Genomic DNA, 23,058 nt, shown 5'->3' with positions numbered 1-23,058 from the left:
TAAGTATGATGTCATTTAGGAAGAGTCAGTAAGGATGGAAGTAGCTCAGTATGAAAACAAAAACAATTTATTTAAAATATTTAATTGCTGAATGAAAGCATTTTTATGGACAAGTCATTTACACTGGGATATGAACTCTTGATTTATAGCATATATCTTCAACCCATGAGCCCAAACAGACGAGGAAAGGCTTAACATGACTACAAATAAGTAGTAACAATATAGTGTATATTTCTTTGCATATATTAAAACAAACAGCACTAACATTAAATCAGTGTTGCCTTTAGTTCATAAAATGTCTTCAATCTCTGTAACATTGTTTTAATGTAACGGGGGGGGGTTGTGCCTTTACATACAAAAACAGCACAAAATCTGCACTTCCTAATTTATACTCTAATATTTATACATTAGTGAGACAGTCTAGAGAAAAAAAGATGCTGTTCACCGAAAATAAACTGATTGCATACAAATTATTACACAAACAGTTGACAGTTTAGCTTAAGAGTTTGGACAGAACTGGGCATATTGGGTATCAATGTGCAAAAGAGAGACCCATAAGTAACTACACAGTAAGAATAATACAAATATAGATAGATATGGCATTTATCCTAATTAGTTTGAATCCCTTTATTGAATGGTAGGGATGATCAACTAAATGGGAAATTAATTTATTCTACATCCATGCACCAAATTAATTTAAAGTTTACATAAAGGGAAATAATCCATGAATTTAAATTCATATAAAAGGTGAAGCTTAGCTCTCTTAGACAAATAAGAAAATCTGCCCTTTCAAAAACACTAACTATGATTGGAAAACATGTGGCACATTTATAGAATAGCCTATTTTCATCCAAAAAAAAAAAAAATAGCTTGGATATTGACTGCATTTTACCCCCAAGTTTTTGGATCTTATCACCATTTCTATATTTGAATACTACACACTCCCCCTCCTGAGGGGGAAAAAAGATTGAGGTAATATGTTGGAGAGTGTCTGTAATGATCTCTTTGCAGTGCTGAGGAAATTAAATATTTAACATATTCCATGTCAAAACGTTTAATGAAAATTTGCATTTGCAAACTTTACAGCTGATTTCTAAGTTAAAAAATAGAATTGTTTTGGATGTAATTTGTGAAAAACTTCCTAGTTCAACATAGGAATAGCATAGAATAGGAATTCCCATTTCAGCCCCTCTAAAGCTATTCCTAATCTAACCAAGTCTCACTGTGACTTTATACAAACTTGAAAATATTAATTTGTGTTATGAAACATTTAAGTTTTGCATTAATTGTTTAGACAATTGAGATAAGCGGGCACAGTTCTACATAAACTCATGTAGTACCAAACAAATTACATTCTGTAACCAATGTGGACAGTCAAACAAACAGCTAAAATATTTCTGACCATTTAGAATTGATCTCACAGGCACTAGTGGGCTAAAGCCAATCCAGTTGGATTTATGAATAGCTGAATTCAATAGCATTAATACTTTAAACAATCTATAAATATAAGCTTAAAGGTGGTGATATTAAACTGGAGTCTACGATCTCTGATTCGATAGCAGATCCAGGCAAAGTCCTTGTGTCAGATCAACACAAACACTAAGTTTGTGTTGAAATGTAGGCAATAGAACAGGCTGCAATCACTTGCATCACAGCTGATCTGCAAGACTGGCAAGAACTAAACAGCTTTTATGTGCTCATAAACTAACATGGCACATTAGTACAATTTCATTATACTCTTATTTAGTTTTACCAGTGTTTAACAGGTTTTACATTATATTAAAACAATCTCAGCTGAAACATCTTTGGTAAATTATCAGTTGTCATTAGGTTTAGGAACCAGGCTATAAACAAAAAAAACAAAAACAAAAAAAAAGAAACTATTTAGCCATTCTTCATACACCCTAAAATCATGATGGACACCTTTTTGTTAGTTTTAGAATCCTGCTGAAAAAGATGCGTGTCTTGAGTATAATAAACCCTTACTGACACATTTTATATGGAACAATATAAATTATTTTATAATACTTGCGTATGCAATCAATATATACACACAAACATAACTTCTCTTTGGCTGTATCCTTACCCATCATGCACATCACTGCAACACATTGTATGTAATGCTTAAGCATTTCACATTACTCTATTATTTGGGAAGGACTGCATACATATATGCAAACCTCTAGAGAGAGTGCAGAACCATACAGCATTAGGTGTTTATCCTTCATTTTGAGTGCATAATTTAATGTTGTCATCCTACAATACACAAAAGGAACCTTCACTTTTATCCTTAACCTTGCACACTTTAAACATTGGGGCTAATATGTTCATTTCAACTGAGTAAACCATCAACTATCAACCAAGATAGGAATTAAGAAAAATAAACCGTTATAAAAAGCAATATTGTTATGCATTTAACAATACAGATGCAGCATTTTGTGTCATTTGCTCATTGTAGTAAAATAAAAGTGCTGAGATTCATTAGTAGCAATCATATAGTGTAAAACTCCACAGTGAAATATCTGAATAATACTGATTAAATGAGAATGTATATGCTGGTTTTTCCAGCATCCTTCATATCTTCCCTACCTCCTTCTGATCGTTCACTAATACTCAGAGAAAGTGCAATTGGAGTGGAAGGTGCACCTTAGTCTCCATCTTCAGCACACTGTCCTTTCACACTCTGCAAAATCCTGTGAGGCCTAATGATCTGTTCCAGTTATGACAACAACATTGTCCAGGCATGGGGCAGCATGGCCAACCATGTGAGCTTATATAAGTCTGGAGTTTTTAAGAAACTGTATTAGAACTTTGTAGATGAAGGTGTATTGGGAAACTGTTTGCACCATCAACATGCGTTGCTGTCGCAGCAAGTTTAGAACAGTAGGGACGTCCAGCATCTACAAAAACATGTTACATTATTACATTTAATAGTAAGCATATAGTAAGTAATGGTAAGCATCGTAATCAACTACAGGTTACACATAACTAGACATAGGGCCTTTCCTGTACTCCTGCCAAAAAAAAAACAATGTTTGCATTTACCTCATTATGTTCCAGACAGGCGACCATGATCTCAGAGAGTATGACCACACCACTGCGCCCCACCCCTGCACTGCAGTGCACAAGCACGGGAGGGTTTGTGTTCTTTGGATCGCTGGTGCTGTTGGTATGCCGCCTTACAGACTGAATTTCCTCCAAATATGCTAGAACAGAGGTTAAGAACAATTTAGTGAACCAGTTATACCCCAGTCAAATTTCATCAAAGACGGACACACATCCTGTTCTCTACCTACTCTAAAAATGGTGTTAAAATATTTACTTAGATCAATCCACAGAGATTTAGATTAATACTTTTTTTTCTAATATGCATGTACAAAAAAATGCAAAATATTGTAAACAATAAAAAATCACACAAGTTATATTAACCTAGCATCACTGTGCGACACATCGGTGGCCCAGACAAAGGAGACTTACCCAGAAAGCCTTTAAAATCCTCTGGACAGCCGTGGTCAGGCCAGTCTGTGTATTGTAGGTGCCAGACAGTTCGCTCCTGGCCTGTCAGTAGGTGTTTAATCTTCAGGCCTGTGGTAGCATAGCAACCCGAATCTGTGCGAAAACGTGTAGTGATCTTAAAGCGGCCGTAAGTAACAGTGTTGTGACGAGAACCTAGACGGGGCCAATAACGGAAGCTCTTTTCTCGTCCTCCCTCCTTCAAGACATCAAAAGTCAAAAAATACGTCATCAAAAGAACCTGCTCAAGAAAGATGTGTATTTAACTAGACCAAAAATACTCACCTCTTCAGCAGTAACCATTGCAATAATTGCAACCCCATGTTCCCAAACCATTTGCCAAAAGTCTTGACATGTGTTAGGGAGAGGACCCTGAGCTGAAATATAATTCCACTCCTCCCCACCAATTGTAAGCTGGTACACACAAACACAGTAATTAGAATGATTAAGATAACCTGAGGGCTGCCACACTGGAATAAAATAGGTGACCAAGTAAAACAAAACTAAAAGTTCAAATACAGGAATGATAATTGAAGGAATTCATGGTATTATATTAAAACATCCTGCTAGAAGTCTAGAGCTTGTTGTATAAGGAGTGAAGCACCTACTTTGATATGAGAAGCATTGATATATCCGGTGTTGTTCTCTTTAATGGGCACAAGCTCTACCCGTGTATCATCGTAAGGTAGTACATCATGAAATCGGTTTCTTTCTGTATTATCCGGCAGCTGAGCAATGCTGAACTCTTTGTTTGGCCATTTCTTTGGTATTTGCTCATATTCTGTAAACACCAGACCCGATTCTAGATGTTGCTCCAGTAGCTTACACTAAATAAAAAGCACATTCATGTTATTTTTTTTAACTGTAACCAAGACAGTGATAATTGATAGAATAAATTTTTAAAGGACAAAAGTATATTTCCTTATTCACTTGTAGTAACAATATATGCTATTACACAATTACATAATACAAAATATACTCCTTTTACAAACAAACAGAGATAAGGTTTTAATTCAATTCCTACCCGGTCATCATTAGAGGCTTTCCCATGCTCGTCTTTGCTTTCATCAGATATGGCCATTCGAGCAAGTGTCAAGCCATTAAGGGTCGCCAGCTTCTGCGGACCCGTCTTCTTCATCTCTGAACGTACACCTTTCTTCATGCCCTGTTGTGTGGTAAGTGGTAGTCACAGAGATTCAGAGAACATACTAGAACCTACATTACTTTACACAGACTCTCCCACAAGTCTGAGGAATGCAGCTGGTCACACTTTCTAGCCAGCTATACTACATTCTTCACAGGTAGAGAATGTACCTACCATCCCCTCCTATAGCTTAAATATCCTGATACTCCCCATTCAAACAATTAAAAACCTCAACTTCATATGAACTTCCGTATTAAAAAAAAGCTGCCAAACCACATTTAAAAACAGAAAAAAATCATAATTAAATAAAATAATCATAAACAAACATTTAAGGTTTTATAACAAGGAACATCGTCACTTTAGAATATTGTAGTTAATGTTCTCATCCAATTTTGTGATGCATTCTGCACTTGTTTATTTGCATCATGTTCAGTGTGAATTCTAGGTGGCTAATCACCTACATCTGTCAAATTTCAATCTAGCTATCCCTAAATAATTTGATTTATCTACAAAATTGTTACCTGTCCAATATTTTTTTTTTATATCGAACACAATTACAAGATGTACGTACAGGGGGTGGAAGGCCATCAATGTTTCTTCGTGCAGTGGGTACATCCGAGACCGGTCTTTTTTTGATCATGTCTCTTTTGGGCTTCCATCGACACGGATTGCTCAGATCTCCTTCTGAAACCGAAGGCATGATGGCATCTGCCTCATTAAATGGGTACAGAGAACCTGTCTCGTCCTGCTCATGAATACGAGGCTGGAGTTGAAAACCAAGAGTGTTGGGTATAACCTGATCCAAATTGGGGCTAAAAGGATAGGCAGGTAGAGGGGTCTCTATTAAAGGGATTTCCAAAAGATTGATATGATCCTTGGGAGAAGCTACTGCATCCTGGGAGAGTGGCGTGTGTCGGCCACTGTCATCCTCATATTCCTCTTCTTCACCACTACTGTGGACAAGCATGGTGGCATCAGATAGAGATTTTTTGTGCCCATAGTGCACATCTTTCAGAATCATGTTCTCAGTCTCATTCCTCTCCTGGAAGATGTCAAGGTCAGAGGAAGAAGCAGGGAGAGCAACAGGTTGCGCGAGCTTGGACGGTGTCTCGGATGCAGAAGCAGTCCTCTCCTTGAGCCTCATGTTTTCCAGACCATACGTCAGACCAGCAAGCTCAATAGAATTGCGCTTGTGTGTGTATGGGCGGCGTGTGGTGGTGGGGATTAGTGGCTCACTCATTTCTTGTAGTGAGTGTGCCACAGGTAGACTATCTTCCTGAAAAGTTTGCACCGAGTGGTGCACACGGCGCGTGATCAGGTCAGGGCTGCTGCTGCTTGCATGAAGGTGACGCGACAGGTCTGGTGTGCTGTTGGCTGGCCGTGGGCGGCTGTAGGGGTAAGGCGGAGGAGGTCGATACACCTGAGCCCCCATTATGTTGGGTGCTGGGTAGGCATGGGCCTGAGCCAGCTGCACATCAGTGAGTTCAGGCACGCTGACTGCTCCCACCACTGGCCTCCTCTCACCTGGGTATGGGTATGGTGATGGGCTGTGAAAGCTGTAGTGTAGGTGATATTGAGCTGCAGTTCCTCGAATCTCAGGCTGGCTGTATACTAGTGGATCGGGTCGACTATAGGCATAAGAGTTTCCGATATTGAGGTTCCTCATTGAATGGCTGTGACGGTCGGGCATGGCTGCCATCGCACTGTGGTTCTTCTGGCGCATGACGCTCTCATAGTCGGGTGTGGCACGGTATGAGGGTGGGATCAGAACACTGTGGCGTTGAGAAGGCACGTATTCAGGCCGTGTAATGTCACTGCCTGTGATGCTTGGATTTGAAGACATAGGGGATGGCTGCATGTAGTGTTGTGGGTTGGTGAGGGAGCTGGTGCTGTGAGCGCTGTACACACTGCCATTTCGAAGTCTTCCATTGTACTCATGTGGTGAATGGTCTAGACTGGTTTGCGAGTGGTAGTAGTAGCCGTTGTGATTGTTTATGTAAAGATTGTCTGTAAATGTGAGAAAATAAATGACCATCAGGCATAACAATCATACACAAACAGTTGATAGACACATGGAAAGTTTTGTTTTACCTTGAGATGATTTGTAAGGCTCCCGGTAATGGCTATTGTAGTGCAACTGATGTGGTGGCATCATGTATGTCTGAGGCTTGGGCTTCAGCAAGAAAAAAAGGCACCACTGTTCAGTTTATGAGCTCACCATATGTTCCAAGAGAAATCACGTGGATTTAACTCAGCCATAACAGCCATTCTATTTCCATAGAAAGATCCAGAAAGGCAAATGACAAGGCAACCATGAAAAAGCTGTCCAAATAGAAAATTACTTAGGTTATGCCTACCATTGAAATTCTTGTGGAGGAGCGTCGTCTAACCGGGTTCACTGGTGTTGGTTCAGCTTGCCTGTCAAAACAGATCAAACTGAGTAAAAGAAACCAGACTGCAGGCCATCAACTCTAATGCTCTCTGGCAGTTAAGGGAATGGCAGCGTTTTCCAGAACCATCTCATCAGTACTCATCACGGTTACAGTGTATGTTGTGTAGCATGAAACCATTACAAAAACGAATTAAAGTTATATCAAAAGAGCTCCCTTCCATGTAACATGAAAAGGAAAGAGTGGGTCTCATCTTGAAAATGCAATTGCACATAATTGTACCCTGCATATTGGAGTAGCCATGGTGCAATAAAAAAAAAAATATGATTTCTTGTTAGCAATTAGTAAAAAAAAAAATGCTTTGCTTCTGTCAAATAGCTGATTTTGGAATCGTTTGTCTGTTTTAGAACATGCAGTCAGGATTTTCAGATTCACATGACACCAGGAATTAATGTAATAAAATCTACATAATTTGTGAAAATCGGGGTCTTTGAGCAGAAAGAGCAGTTGACAGCTGAAACAGTCTTGCTCACCCCTTGTTAGAAGGCAGAGAAGGACGAGAGAGCATTGGAAAGCGTGGAAATGAAAGAGTGAGAATCGACTTCTGGGAACTTTCAGAAGGTGGAGCATCAGATTCTTCTCTAGAGACAGGAAAGTGATAAGGATAAAGCAGTAAAGAACAAGACAAAAAAAAAAAAAAACACACACACTATCTGACTAAACAAATAGCTTAGACTACACACTTACAGAGTACTTTTGTTGATCTTATAGAATCTGTGCCGTGCCAAGCACATTCTGCACACATATTTGGAAGTCTCCATGTCCTCCTGGAAGAGGAAGATCATTTACAAAAAGAGTCAGGAACACAAGTATGACTATGCTCTATTGTGCTCAAATGAAAACATTGGCCTGTGTATTTTCAATACTAGTTACACCCAGCATTTTATATGCATGCAAGGATTTTAATTTGTGGAGGCACGCCTATCTATTAATATACATAGGCATGAGCACATAGCTCAAATCACATAACTACTGGCTATTCTGAGAAAAGGAAAGCATTGAACATACCCAGGATAACAGGTAGAAGCAGCATTGACTACAGAACTTACAGTCTGAAATTGTATGGTGTCTTCTTTGTTGGCCAGCTCCAAGGCAAAAAAGGACTTGTTATGAGTCATGTTGTTAATGTCATTCCATCTAAATGGGGAAAAGAAAAATCAGTCATGCAATAACCTTTAAATGAGTGCACACAAAATCAGCAACAGAAACACAGACAGTAGACTGACAAAATAACTAATGTTTTAAAATTAGGTAAACACAACCTCAGATGAACAACACTATATTTTTCACTGTGCTATTGTATCACTGTATCTATCTATATATCTATATATATATATATATATATGTGTATATATATATATATATATATATATATATATATATATATAGATATAGATATAGATATAGATATATAGATAGATAGATGTGTGTATATGTATGTGTGTGTATTGTTTTTTTTTATTTTGTTATTATTATTTTTTTTTACAAGTCAAGCCCGAAATAGAAAATTTTTTGGGGAAAAACTAAGCACACTATATGATTCAATAGTTTCTCACTTCACTAGCTTCAGTCGCTCAGATTATTGTGGAGGAATTTTGACTCACTCTTCTGTACATCGTCGCCTTAGTTAATTAAGGTTTGCAGGAATGTGTTTATTCACAGCTCTCTTAACCACTATAATTCATTTTGATTCTGCTTTTACCAGTCGTTCTGTTGTAGATTTGCTGATGTGCTTAAGATCACTGTCCTTTTGCACGGCCAAGCGTTAGCTGTTAGACAGATGGCCTCTCATTTGGCCAAACATCTTCACTTTGGTGTGATCTGTCTAAAGAATATTGTTCCAAAGGTTTTGTGGCTTGTTTAAATTTGCAAACTGTGCTAAAGTTCTTGGATAAAGCTCTTGTCTGGCAGCCCTTCCAAGCAAGCCATACTTGTTCGGTCTTTTTCTAATTGTACCGTCATTAACTTTAACATTTAATATGCAAATTGAGGCCTGTAGAGTCTCAGTCTTCTTAAGTGCTTTGCAATTTCTCTGAGCATCGCACAGTCTGACCTTGAGGGGTAAATTTGCTGGGACAGCCACTCCTGGAAAGATTGGCAACTCTCTTGAATGTGTATCCAGTTGTGTTATCCAGTTGTGAATAAATGTTCCTTACTGTAAAACGTTGTATTTTAAATTGCTTGAAAATAGCTTTACAATCCTTCCCAGAATAATGGGCACCAAAGATTACTGTTAATGTCTTTCCTCCTTGGTGTTATGTCAACACACACCTGAATGCTACAGAACATCTGAACAATTGCTAAAACGTTTTGTAGAGATGGTCATAGTTGCTGATGACCATATAATCAAGCAGATTTACTTAGCAGCACCTACTTAGACTCTTACAGTCTAAGAAAGCAATAAAACTGTACAATTTTTTTTTCCTTTTTCATTTTTTTACTATTTAAAAAGAAATAGTAAAAATAAATGTCACAGTGTAATAAGTTGTGTTTTTCAACTGCGTTTGCAGTGCCAGACATAAAACCATAAAATTCAAAGAGGGCATGTATGTATAAGCCTTCAACCACTTTTTGTCATCCAAAATTGTACACACAGTTTTCTAAAATGTCTTTGAATGCTGTAGATTCATAATTTTCACATGGGCCACTGTTCCAGCATGAAAATGTCCCAGTGCAATAAGTAAGGTCCTTAAAATCATGGTTTGCCTTTGTTGGTATGAAAGAATGGCCTGTAACCCAGTGTAAGTGCTTTAACCTTATTAATTCTCTAGTGGTGGAATGACCATAACCACGCAGCCACATTCCAAATGTGTGTTGGAGGCTGTTTAAGCAAGAACAACAACAAAAAAAAAAACAAGCGACTAATCCATAATGTGATGCCAAGCATAAACATATGAGTGTTATGGTCAACTGTGCACATGTGTTTTGACTAGATTGTGCATATGCTCATGTTTATGAAGAACATTTTAATGGGAATCCTCCTCAACAATACCGACCGGAATAAAAGAGGTGCTCTGCCATTTTTGTGCTTAACAAAAATCCCTTCCAGACAGGAACCAATGAGTATATCTGCACCCTGGCTGTCCTGTGTAGTGAAAAATACAAAACACAAAAATAAATAAAATAGTTACAAGTAAAAGTACTGAAATTTACATACCTGCAGTTACTGGTGTAGGAGCATTATGGCATTTGAACACCAACATGAGCCATATATATGTGTGTAATTTCTGCAACATTAACATGAACTTAAACATTAAACTTGTTAACACTTTGGATGCAGAATTGTTTACCTTTGCTTGAAAACTTTCTTGACCATAGCCTTCCATCTTTTCCACTTCTTGCATGTACAACAATTCTGCTTCTGGTACTGGCATACCTCTATAAGTGGAAAATGGGAAGAACAAAAAAAAAACCCCAATTAACAAACTGCTTTTCTAAACACAAATCTATTCATTCTCAGACATGCATGATCAGAAAAACCTATTAAAACCATAATAATTATGCACAGTTAAAATGCCACAGATTTTCTGCTGTGCAACAATATAACCTTGGCTTAAAAACCTATTAAAGTCCTTGATTAATATCAGAGTTCGTATTTTATCTGATTGTCTATAAATCAGTCTTAAAATGCAGATTCTCAGCAAATATTTACAAAAGCTAAAAGAACACACCATAAAGCGTCTCTGCACTTGCTTTCAATAATGTTTTTTAATATCCAGTGTATGTCCTGATGTGTCTCTTTTTTCAGTTTAAAACAAACAATAAACATGGTATGCATGTCCTCACCGATAGCTCTGATAAAGAAGGGCAACTTTTTGAGTTGCTTCTTTAACAACCCTCTCATCTTGAATCCATTCCTATAAAGAAAGAAAAGAAGGGCGGGGGTTGTTAGTTTCTATCTGATTACTAGGTAACACATAGAAAGTAAAATAAAACAAACTCACGATGGGGAAAAGAACAAACTTTTGAAGAAATTCTTGCGAGTCATAGCGGTTGAAATCTCCAAAGTCAGCTAGAACCAGACAAAACAAAAACAACACACACAATAACATCTCAATTTTAACCCAGTTTAATATTCAGGATCTATTTATTACACAAAATGCATTTAGCCTCTTTTTCATGTGGTGTGCACATAAATAACCTTAAGCACACAAAGCTTTGAGCAATGCCTTCTTAGTGAACATTTCTTAATCACATATAATGTCTTGTCCAGCAGCCCTGGAAATCTTTGGGGGGAATTTATTACATATTAGGTACAACCAGCTGTGTAGTATTTGGCAACAAGAACATATTATAGAAAAAAATAAAAAATAAGAAACTTGATATGATGGAAACCATTTTAGCCTTTGTAACCATAGCAGTCGGTCATTAACAGCAAGTCCAGTCATCCTGTTAGAAATGTACACAAGCTATGCTGACAATCCAAAGTATTAGCATAGCTACAAGATTCTATGTCCAGCACTGCTCAAACACAAAAATAGCATGTGTTAAACACTTGATCTAACTGACCCAAATCAAACTAAAGGCTTTGACTGTGCAATTGTTAGCCAGTGTATTTTTCTGTGCAAGATGCACATGGGGAAGCAGTTTAGATTTGGCTGCAACTGTTAGTGAGGTCAGTTCACTGCTATGTTAATTTCCAAGCCAGTAACTTGTGCTGCCAGATATATCTTCACCAGGAGAGTTTGAGATTCTTCCCCTTGGCAAAAACTGATGCCAGAAATCTTAAGCCTACAAGCACAGCTAGCTTAGTCTGGTATTGTACTTTAAGTAACTTAATTATAAGTGGACAAAATAGACAAGGACATAATTAAAACACAGTTTACAGAGTGAAATATCTAGTTATGGCATATGAATTAAATATTACCAGCCAAATCAAAGCATAATCCTAAAAAAGCATACTGCTTGGATACCTTGTACAGCCAAGCCAGCTAACCGGATGGCTTGTTCAATTGAGCAAGGAATCCTGCCCTCCAGAACATCTTTCTTCAGTTGGAGGTAATACTGGTATCTGTTAGAGAGCAATTGAACAATGCAACAAGAAACACTGTTAACTAAATCATTTTAATTATGTTTTCCAACCATTCCAGCAGACATAATAATTAACTATGTTATTTAATAAATAATTCATAGCATAAAATCAATACAGACCAAGCATCTTAGTCACCTGGTTATTTCTTGCTGTAGTTGGGAAACTGTCGGCACATAGAAAATGACTCCAAAGTAAACAGTGGGTTCCTGCCCATACTTGTCAAGCTGTTTCTTCAGAGGCTTTTCTAAATCAATCCATCGCTGCTGGTTTTGTTTGTTAAAGTACCAGAGACTGAAATACATTATCTGTAGAATGAGCAGAATGTCATTAAAATGCACAGGTTGGTGGACAAAAAAATTGGCCGCTACTTCAAGACACAATTGGCCTTCATGATGGCATAGAAATGTTTTAATAACGATAATTAATAGACTATAACAATTCATGAACCTTCTACAATACAGAACACCTGCTGTATTGCTGTTGATAGTTTTTCGTGGTCATTGAAGCATCTTAAACAAGACTACGATTCTTAATCTAAGTGGCATAAGGTTTAGCCACAAATCGAGACAACCTTTTCTCAAAAAACACCAGCTGCATTCCCAAGGCCATTTAGCCACAGAAGGTTTTAGTGTTTATACAGTCTTACTAGTTTCATTTCACTTAGGGGCTCACTTGTGTTATACCACACGACTGAAAATTATGTATTTTTAAAAAAGTAAATTTAGTTTTAGTCTTTAAACTGAGAAATGTATACCTATACACTAACTTTTTACACCATCAACTAAATACTACTCACAAAGAAAAAAACAGTTAATGAAATGCAATGATTACAAAAGTAATAACTAGGATCGCTACATTTTAGAGATAAAGCAGAGTGTGTGCAAACAGCAATGGACATATGCAGGTCATTACTGTTTTGCTTGAGTTTAAAAAAACAAAACAAAACACAACAAACAAAACAAAACAAAGATGATGTTTATATCAGTTTAGACAATACACACCTCTCGTAACTCGAGTCTCTGAGCAACTGCTTCCAAACATTCCTGGCCTGTGCTCTCCACAGAAAGTGTAAACTCAACAAATTCGCCATTAAGCAGCTGTATGCGTGTGACCAGACAGCTCTTGCTGGAGACAGTATATCTTCGTGTCCTCTTAAGTTTAAATACAAATGGTAAGGGCATGGTTTACCAGTAACATGGACCTTTATGGGCCAGAATGAGTTCAAAAGATTCACTTTTAAATTTAGGCCATGGGTAAACAAAAAAAAAAAAATAATTCTGGCTCCAAAAGGCAGTTACATCGATATCTGGGGAAACAGAAGAATCAGAGGACAACAGATTAGAAAGCATTCTTATGGACAAATATACTATCATTTATCCCTGCTATAAGTTTTAGATGAATCCTAAGTCATTTACTAAACAGTTATTTTACAGTTGTGTAAACAGCATACAGAATATGAAAACTGTGTGTTACTAAGAAGGAGGTAGAAATGACAGTATTCATTCAGTATTAACCCTGCTGAAAAAAACTTTCCATTAGAGAAACTACTGTGCCAGAAAGCACTGATAAAGTAAAAAATAAAAATAATAATAATTAAGAGCCAAAAAAAGTGAACTTGACTACTAAGTCCATCAGATATGAAAAAAGAAAACAAAGATGCTAAATCTAACCAATAACAACCTATGCAGAATAATAGAAGTGTTAGCAGTGCCATGCTGCTGCACAAAGTCTGATGCTGATCCACATCCGTCTGCAGTGAGTTTTGTGACACAATACCACAAAACCACCAAAACCAGACACACAATCCTGTCATACCCATGTGTCATGTGGTGGTTTAGGTGTTAGCCGATTAGGAAGCTAGAAAACAATGTCAGTGGGTTGACAGAGAGCCCGATAGATGAGGTATGAGATATGACTGAAATATGACAAACATGATTAAATACGCCTCCCTTCCAAATACGAAACTTAACACCACTACATCTTACCTGTCTTTAAAACACAAACTCCACATGCCGCAAACATCATTCTAAGCAACATATGTTATCTTCAAGAAAATAATCCCTAGTAAAGTTAAAATGCCAGGACAAAGAAACAAACTAGGTTCCGGAAACCGTTTGATCAGCCCAGCTGATTATTGCCATGTTTTTTTTTTTTAATTCAATTGGCACTGGCCGCTTCTTAGACAGGTGCATCTGACACATCAAACCATGCGTGTCCGTTCTGCGCTTGCGTGAGAGAACAGAACTCTCTCAAATTAGTCTGTATTCTGCATTCAAACAGGGACAACGGAAGTGCTACAATTGTAAATATATAAATCAAGCAGCGTTTACACCTGCCTCGATCAATACTAACATATTTGTGTAGCTTTTGCAATCGTGCCTATTTCTAAATATCAGCATTGGCTAGAGAAAAACCCAGATTGGTCAAACCTCTAGTGCCAAAGAACAAGAACATTATTCAACAAAAACAAACAAATCAGGCAATCCATGGAAGCACCCAAAACCAGTCAAAGCACAATCTTTTTTTTTACCACCTTCTGCACCACCTTTTTTCATTGTCCAAATATTCTCTAATCCACCACAAATATTTTCAAACACTTTTCAAATTAATATACTTTTGGTGGTAAAACCCATCCATGACTATTTAAAAAAAAAAGTATATGTATCACAAGTATCTGCTTTAAGACAATGTCTGTTGTGAAAAAGCGCTATAGAAATCAACATACATGATTCTTTTAATTATTCACGGTCCAGGCTTTGGCCTGTTCATAACCCTATAGCAGGGGAACTACCTTAACCCTTGACCATGCATTCTTCTGACATATTTAATACTCTGACACTTCACCTGTTTAGAAGTTAAAAGCAGGTACACTGGACTCAAATATTGATGCGTTAAATTTTGATCACACATTCATCACTTGATATAAACACTGATTTGTGATACATGGTAAAGACACATAGTACTAATGCAAAAGGTTAAAAGGAAGCACCACATTGTGGGAATCTACTTGCATGGCTGCTACAGCAGCAACAAGTTGGCGAACAGCTCACAAACAACTCCCGACAAGCAATGCTCAGGGCGGCGAAAGTTGCTGTTTTGCTGTTAGTTGGTTTTGAAAACAAAATGTGTTTCGGTAACTAAGATGCGCAAGAGTAAATCGGTATACGGTTTATTTACCCTGAATACACGGCTGTTGCTCCAGATAAGGCTAATTTCGAGTTAGCATAGCATAATGGCTGGTTAAAGTAACGATAGTGCGTGGAAGTGTTTGTAGCTAGCTGGAAACTCCGTTACTTACCTTGTGAATAGGCTGCCTCTAAGGATCATTGATTTTTACATGTAGATGACGGACGCTTGGCGATAATACTTGCAAACCGAGGACATTTTTTTTTTTTTAGAAAACAAATTTGTGGCGAATCACACGTTCACGCAGACTCACGGGTCACACTGGAAGTTTGCTCCGAAACTTTACTTCCGGCCAGAACACACACAAGCGAGCGCTTGCGTCCGCGTCCGCACGCAATCGCACCACGCATGGACGAGTCATCTATGTAGCCATCCGCGAGACTATTTTCCCAGGTTCGATCGGACTTTTCGCCCCAGTGCGTGCTTAATCCATAACCAACGCACACGTGTAGGACTTACCTGTATATTATTACATTATTAAAATGTGACCATGACGGGAGTTAATGCCAGACAACCAAATAAGGAAGTAACAGAGTACTATGATACACACAGGAATGAGGTGTGTTACATCAGACAGCTGTAAAGCCCCACAGTGGGAATGTTAGGAATGAGGCAGCTGCCTTCCACTGGGCGTTTTATCTAAACCGGTTACATTACGACACAGCAAAACAACACGTGTTTACACCTTTTCCACACACACGCACGCACATGCACGCACCCAAACAGAAGTTTATCCAGGTAGTAAAACTTTATGGACCCGTTTTCACTTTGTTTTATGTGTCAGGAGCAGAAGTGAGTTGAGTGCAGAATTCATCCTGCTATATGATTAGGTTTTACAGGTTATCTACTCTATACATACTCAGGATCATCAACAAAAATTGTATTCAGTTAATCATTTACGATTTAGTTGATCCAGGATTTCCCAATCAAGTCCGGTTTATTGGCCAAGTGTGTTGACACACACAAGGCGTTTGGTTCCAGCTGTTAGTGACTCTCAAAGTACAGACATAAATAAAAACTATACATTCAGCTTGGACTATACAAGACAAAACAGACAAGACAATACAGACAATGTGAGACAATTATAGACAGTATGAGTATTAAATAGGGATACAGATTATATGACAAATCAGTAATGTACATAAAATGTGAGTGCATTTTAGTGCAAATGACAGTATTGTGCGTCAGGTATGATAACGAGTTTACTATAAAACATTGTACAATATATAACAGCAATAGTGTGTGTAACATATACAGATAATGTGATGACTGACAGTTATGTGCAGTACTTTTATATATGAAGCAGGGAATTAATTTTATTCAATTTATATAAGTAAAAATATATTCTGTACCTTCAGAAGGGCACTAACCACTGAAAAAAATAATGTTAAAAACCAAATACTAAATAAAAAACACAATACAATTGTGATTCTTCTTTGAACAAAATAACATGACATTTTGCAACTGTAAACTTACTGTAAACAAACTGTGATTCTCAGATGATGATGGGATTCAAAATTCCAAAGAAGTCAAACAATTAATGTCATTCTGTTGATTGACTGAGCAGTCTAAAACATGTTTTTGGGGGCATTATTTTGTTTCTTGGTTACTTTAAGATTGACCTTGCAGCTGTCATGAGCAGTATTCAGTCATCATTGAGACAGCTTCACTATCAGTCCTACGTGTAAAAGTTAATCTGAGGTGATCTTGTTAGTTTTTATTAAACAACCAGGACTTCTTGAAGACTCTAGTGTGCAATCAACCATTTTATAATTAAAATAAGAAATCAATTAATCATTTATTAGTTAATTAATATTTATTAAATATACATAAGACAGACTCAAAGAAAAAAAAAATCATTCTATCAAGCTCGTGTTTAACAAATCTGTGTTCATTTTCAATAATGAAAATATGCTTTAATTCTCCATGATCTGCTGTCATGATATTAGAATTGACTGCCAATCGCCAGCCGGATGCAGTAATGTGTTGTGGATATTAGGGGTGGAGCACCAGGAAAGATAAATAACATACCTGACTTTTACTTCTATATAATTGTGTCTAATACGTTAATCCCCATTAAAATATGGTGTCAGAGGTAAAAAAAATAAATAATAAAAAATAGTAATTGTGTCATTGAAGGTCTGGAACTGGAGAATATTTCGGCAGAGATTTGAGCCGTAGAGGAAGCGCTAAAAGGGTATAATACCTTCACTCAGCATAAACTGGACATTGGCATGCTCGTAAGTAAGAGTAATATAACTGAGCATGCTTCACGCAACTGTACAAGAACTGTTAAAAAAGTTTGACGTCACAGACCAGAGATTTACCTAGTCTGTTCGTGGGAGTGGTGCAAATGCAGCCACAGACGGATGGGACAGCTGAATTGAAAATATTGGTGACAACGTCAGGATATCGCAAGATGGCACTTGGAATCCAGCTCAAGTAAGAGCACTCTCTGTGCATCCAAGATCCTATGTTGTCCAGTTTCTAATGCATTCAAAAGAACAGGGTAACAAGACATCCAAAGACTCAGCAAAACAATTAGCCAGCAGAGTGTTACTTACAACACACAGAAAGAACATGAACTGCACACTTAAAAGAAAATAATAAGAGAATTGTCTGCAAATTGCCAGAATGATGCCCTGTCATGTGTTGTGCGGAGTAGGGGTTGGGAAAATAAAGAACAGGTCTGACATACAGTTCTTTATGCTTGTGTCTGCTATGTTAATCCACATCAAAACACCTGCCATTACCCTTTACTAAGATCAAGAGTTTATTATTGCTTCAATCAGTATAACAAATGGTTGATTTAAAAAACACAGTTAATGTTTTGTCAGTAGCTCTTCTATACAGTGTGATCCCAGCCTTCAAAATACCTACTTTAGTTTTATTAACACTTACTTGGATCATATGTTGTGCAACAAAAGCAAAGTTCAAGTTCAAATTCAATTCAATATTCGTTCATTCATTCATATTGTTTCTGTTAACATTCTTAGACATCAAACAGCAAAGCAACAAAACAGACAGACAATGGAATCAGCATTTTGTAATCATTGTTATTGTCAATAAAGGGGTATATATTAAATCCCTTTAAATGCTAAAGAGCTTCACATTAATGTTCAATGTAAACAGTTTCCTATATTTATTAAGCAGCGGTAAATAAGTGATGCTATCTGTTTAGCCCCTTCTGTTTATGATGGCTACTTTGGATTGGAACTGCAAAAATGCAGAGAGGTGATGAGGTCTCACATATTTAAAAAATTTGTAAAAATAATTTCAACTGTAAAATTTCCACCTGAGACTTATTTATTATTATTATTTATTGTGGTCAGTTGCCTTTTGGAAAGGCAACTGAATACTATGTCAAAACTCATCATCACTAAGTTTCACAAATGAATTTTGTTCCATGACCTCCTGTGAGTTGTGAATCTCAGATACTTTTAAGGACTCTGCCATGTTTCTTCCAAGTTCATCAACTTCATCAAGGCCCTTATTTTCTGCACAGCCATGATGCCTGTCTCCTTCGTTGAACTGATATTTTTTCAAACCTGTAGATGCTGCATTTCTTTTTTTATGATCTCTCTCCAGGTCCATTATGCACTTTTTATCTTCTTGTCTAACAGATATAGCAGTCAGTGAAATGCTGTCATGCACTGGTGTGGTATCTAAACTAGAAGAAGTGACACCACTAAGTTCCCATGTGTCCTTGTCCCTTAAGGGTGTAGAAGAAAGAATACTGGTATCTTTCACAGAATTTCCTAACTCTTGCTGAAGACTTGAGTCCTTGTGTTTGTGCGATAAAGAACCGTATCCTTCCTTATTCTCAAGAACGGTAACAGACGAAGAAGAAGGCTTTTGCAAATCATTATGCAGCACTTCCAGAAGGTGGCGCATTTTGTCCTAATATTAAATATGAAAATTTGAGTTAGATTAATTAGATTTACAGTATAAATTGTATAACTTTATTAAATATGTATTACACCCAGTGCATTATTTCATTTAAAAAAAGCAAAATCAGCTCAGATCCAATTAAACTTGTCATATTGTAGAGTTTGACAAAGATCTGGTAAAGTACTATTAATCATGCATAACGAAGATGTTTGAACAATACTCACTTCAGCTAGCCGATGTTTATTCATATCAATGTGACGCTCAAACACCCGTTCAAGTACTCTGTAAAATAAAACACCATCGTTCAGAACTGGGAAAAGCTCCTTGCAAATAAACAATCAGAAAACTTTAAACAACCTGTCAGAATAGAAGCCCCGTTGTACAATCTCATCTGTTACATCCGAAATAAACTGTAGGTACAGTAGTTCTTCTTCTCTAAAGAAAAGCACAAGGGAAAACTTTAACATCTTACTGAAAATCAATGAACAACTTTATATGAACTTTTAGAACTCTATAATAAAATCACTTATATCAACACTTCATTTGGACTGCTAGCATCAGTTATATATTTATTTTCCATAGACCCTATATTAAAAATCACTAATATTTCTACATGTCTGAAGACAAATAATAAATCATGCTTACTCTGCTGTTACTTTTCTCATAAATGGGGACCTCATTCCCTCTGGTGATACCCTACAAAACAAATCAGTATTTGTGTGTATACATAACAGCCCCAAAGTGCTTTATCAAACAGAGAATATAACTAATGGAGAAATATATATATATATATATATATATATATATATATATATATATATATATATATATATATATATATATATATATATATATATATATATATATATATATAAACTAATAAAACCAAGAATATAACTGTTTGCGCTTCCCACCGTGAGGAGCTAAGAAAAAAATCCTTAGCTCTGAAATTATTTTCAGTGCCATGCTGTCCAAACACATTTGACTCTTCATCAGACCACTCACGGTCAGCACTGCATGGCTGTGGAATACAAGACATTTTTAACCACATAAAATAAAGACATTTTGAAAGGTGATGCTATTTCAGATGATTTCAGCGATTGTACCTGGTGTAAGTCCTGAGCTGTTGCAGATCTTGTCTCTCTACAGAGAAAAAAATAACTTTTCTATATCAATATTTCTGAATTATTTTGGAATAAAATGACAGTGAGTGTCTATAAAAGGCATATAAAAGGTCTCAGCTTAATAAATAGCAAGATTCATGTATTAGAATACTATATTCTCAATACATTTCCTGAACTCCATTAAAATATAAAAATGGGAACGATGACCATTTAAATGCTATTTATATTATGGTCAGGTAATGACTTAAGTAGATTTTTAAAATAAACACAAGCAGCCAAAATGCACAACTTACATTAAATTGATGATTAAAAAGAATGTGAATAACATAAAATCACACTAAAAAATCAAATTAATCAATACTGTACCTGCTAAGGTGAGGACCTGGTTGATTGGATTTAGTTGGTGTTTTTTCTTTGGCCTGTTTCCTATTTGCAGGAGTGTAATATCGATAAGTAGACAGAGTGGACTTAGTATCTTTTTTCAAAGTTCTGGGTTTGTAAGGCTTTTCTTGTGTAAAACAGTGGGCATGTTTTAGAAGAAGGTCACCACTGTAGGTTTTCTGTGAAGGGTCTTGAAAACTTTTAAACTTCTCCTGACTTGAAGATGTGGCACACGAAAGAGTAAAGCAGTTGCTTTGAGATTTTGGGCTTCTGGAACATAATTCTGAGGACGCCCTGCAGTTCTGAGACTGTGCAGCCATTTGGGAAGAATAAACAATTTGTTTACAATGGAACGAAGTACTAAACCTTGGGGAGGACATGACAGAGACACCCGAGTTAATATAGGGACTCTCAGCACCATGAGCTGAGGGTCTGGCCTGTACAGGAAAGAGAAAGCACTTTCTCAAAGAAATGCATAAAACACAATAATTTCACTAAAAATTAAAACTCAAAAGAAACTCAGTGAAGGATATCTTACATTTCTGGGTGAACAAGAGCTAATATTATCCAGCCTGAGACTCCTCTTTGAAAGGGACCTCGCTGATTGTGTCCTCTCTTTCTTCAGCTGTTCGTGTCGTTTTTGGTCGAGATCTACATGCGTAAGCAAAGAGGTGATCATGAAATGTACTTAAATAAATACTAGGTCATAATGCTTTAGTAGATGTAAGCATATACTTACATTTTACATTAGAGCGCATACTTTTGGGTATGGAACAGTCCACAACGGCTGAACACGGAGAAAAGATTTTAAAGAAGCAATGTGTTTATAGTTGTTATCGTGTTAATATTTAATAATTAGAATACTGATTATTATATACGCTTACTGACTTACCTTTTGCTGAGTACAGCTTTTTGTAATGAGAGATCATGTGGTCTTCGATAATGCGTTGACTAGTTAGCTTTCCAGTCGAGGCAGGGCAGAGTGCTGGAAAGAAACCAAACATATTGGGCTACCACACATGTACCTATACATTATATATATATATATATATATATATATATATATATATATATATATATATATACACACACACACACACACACATATATATATATATATATATATATATATATATATATATATATATATATACATATATACTATATACTATTTACTATATATATATATATATATATGCCGTAATCTAACTATTAATTCAAACGATGTATACTTTTTTGTCATATAAAAGAGATTTTAATCCTATTACGCACAGATAAAACAATCTCAAAGGAACGTGCATATATATTATTTTTTATTTTTTACAGAAACAATGCTAGTTATACATTAATTTATAGCAATATATTATATCCAAAAAGGTCAGTAGAACACAATCTGCTTTAAAAATGCAGTCTCTTAAGTGCAGCAGCTAGCAGTGAATACCTCGATTTCCATTCATGATTAGAAACACAGTAGAGTATCCCATGCTCAAAAGAAAACAAGTACATCTACAAACATGTACATTACAGTGTTATCTGAATATCCATCCAGAAAAATCTTTTGACTGGTTAATTGTATTTATAAAAGCAGCACATGTTAGCTTATCAACTAGCTAAGCAATGTCGTGGAGCAAAGCTTCTTGGTCGCCATGATTGTTGCTAAGCGTGCGTCATAGAGGCACGTAGCAGTCTCGCGCTCATGAATAATCTACGAGGGGTGGAGCAATCTACAAAGCAGACGTTAAAGCAGCAGGAACAAAATCATCATCGAATTGATTGATTTTTGTACATATTTGACATAGACATTTTTTAAATACCGTCTCCTGACGCCCTAACCTAAACCCTAATCTGATTTGCACAGTTAGTTTTAATCGTAATTATGACAGAAGGTGCCCTTGCACTTGGCCGTCCGGATATTTTATGTGCAGAATCATGGCACATGGTTACATGAAATCTTTCTGCACTGCTTGATCATTATTATTAATAGGCCTTAACAGAAGCAAAGCACAATTTCATGCATTATTAATTGGCTTTGTAAGGACCATTAGGTGGTTCCTATACAGCCAGCTTGCAACACATCATGAAAACCTTACACAACCTTTAATATTCTTTTTTAATCTTATTTACCTTCCCATACACGTTTAAAACAAGGAAAGAAATAACAAAAGCAATACAGAAAGCCCACGTTAATGTGCATTCATATAAGATCTAATTAGAATATTGTAGAATATTATATGCATTGTCAAAAAGTGGACATGCCCAATTTTATGTTTTTTGCACAACATTTCTATACTGTAGATACTGAATGTGATAATGGCACGAAAGCACAACTTGATTTTG

General features: G+C 36.5%; 2 protein-coding genes across 3 annotated transcripts; both read right to left on the bottom strand.

Moving 5' to 3' along the window:
- Positions 1 to 45: 45 nt before the first annotated feature.
- Positions 46 to 15,882, bottom strand: ptpn21 (protein tyrosine phosphatase non-receptor type 21). 2 transcript variants are annotated; one of them, XM_046855489.1, is made up of 20 exons: positions 15,438 to 15,882; positions 13,141 to 13,445; positions 12,275 to 12,444; positions 12,021 to 12,118; positions 11,052 to 11,119; positions 10,894 to 10,964; positions 10,398 to 10,485; positions 10,104 to 10,192; positions 8,157 to 8,244; positions 7,795 to 7,874; positions 7,581 to 7,688; positions 7,015 to 7,075; positions 6,749 to 6,830; positions 5,229 to 6,664; positions 4,538 to 4,678; positions 4,122 to 4,340; positions 3,799 to 3,927; positions 3,478 to 3,712; positions 3,046 to 3,206; positions 46 to 2,900 (listed from the first exon to the last, which is right to left on the bottom strand). In XM_046855489.1, exons 2-20 carry the CDS (start codon positions 13,318 to 13,320, stop codon positions 2,772 to 2,774), a joined length of 3,633 nt encoding a protein of 1,210 aa, XP_046711445.1. In that variant the 5' UTR covers positions 13,321 to 13,445; positions 15,438 to 15,882; the 3' UTR covers positions 46 to 2,771. The 2 variants fall into 2 exon arrangements, with proteins under 2 accessions (XP_046711445.1, XP_046711446.1); XM_046855490.1 differs by lacking the exon at positions 7,581 to 7,688 and having other exon boundaries at positions 15,438 to 15,880.
- Positions 15,883 to 18,080: 2,198 nt separating this feature from the next.
- On the bottom strand, positions 18,081 to 22,398 carry spata7 (spermatogenesis associated 7). The gene is made up of 11 exons (XM_046854931.1): positions 22,163 to 22,398; positions 21,614 to 21,706; positions 21,461 to 21,508; positions 21,260 to 21,372; positions 20,707 to 21,158; positions 20,323 to 20,359; positions 20,131 to 20,237; positions 19,862 to 19,912; positions 19,574 to 19,651; positions 19,441 to 19,498; positions 18,081 to 19,225 (listed from the first exon to the last, which is right to left on the bottom strand). The coding sequence occupies exons 1-11, from the start codon at positions 22,203 to 22,205 to the stop codon at positions 18,689 to 18,691; spliced, it is 1,617 nt and encodes a 538-aa protein (XP_046710887.1). The 5' UTR covers positions 22,206 to 22,398; the 3' UTR covers positions 18,081 to 18,688.
- Positions 22,399 to 23,058: the final 660 nt, after the last annotated feature.

Source organism: Silurus meridionalis, chromosome 8 (assembly GCF_014805685.1).
Source record: "Silurus meridionalis isolate SWU-2019-XX chromosome 8, ASM1480568v1, whole genome shotgun sequence".
Classification (NCBI taxonomy): Eukaryota; Metazoa; Chordata; class Actinopteri; order Siluriformes; family Siluridae; genus Silurus; species Silurus meridionalis.
Note: the sequence above shows the minus strand (reverse complement) of the source record. Positions and strands in the feature narration are given on the sequence as shown.

Bases quoted from the DNA above. Each gene is read 5' to 3' on its own strand.
- spata7 (XM_046854931.1), bottom strand. From the start codon at position 22,205: ATGGGATACTCTACTGTGTTTCTAATCATGAATGGAAATCGAG. The intron at 21,707-22,162 runs GTATTCACTGCT...GTTTCTTTCCAG, and splicing joins AATCATGAATGGAAATCGAG to CACTCTGCCCTGCCTCGACT. The intron at 19,499-19,573 runs GTTGTTTAAAGT...TTTATTTTACAG, and splicing joins CGGGGCTTCTATTCTGACAG to AGTACTTGAACGGGTGTTTG.
- ptpn21 (XM_046855489.1), bottom strand. From the start codon at position 13,320: ATGCCCTTACCATTTGTATTTAAACTTAAGAGGACACGAAGATATACT. The intron at 10,965-11,051 runs GTGAGTTTGTTT...CTTTCTTTATAG, and splicing joins AGTTTGTTCTTTTCCCCATC to GAATGGATTCAAGATGAGAG. The intron at 8,245-10,103 runs GTCGGTATTGTT...TTCCCCATTTAG, and splicing joins AGAGCACCTCTTTTATTCCG to ATGGAATGACATTAACAACA.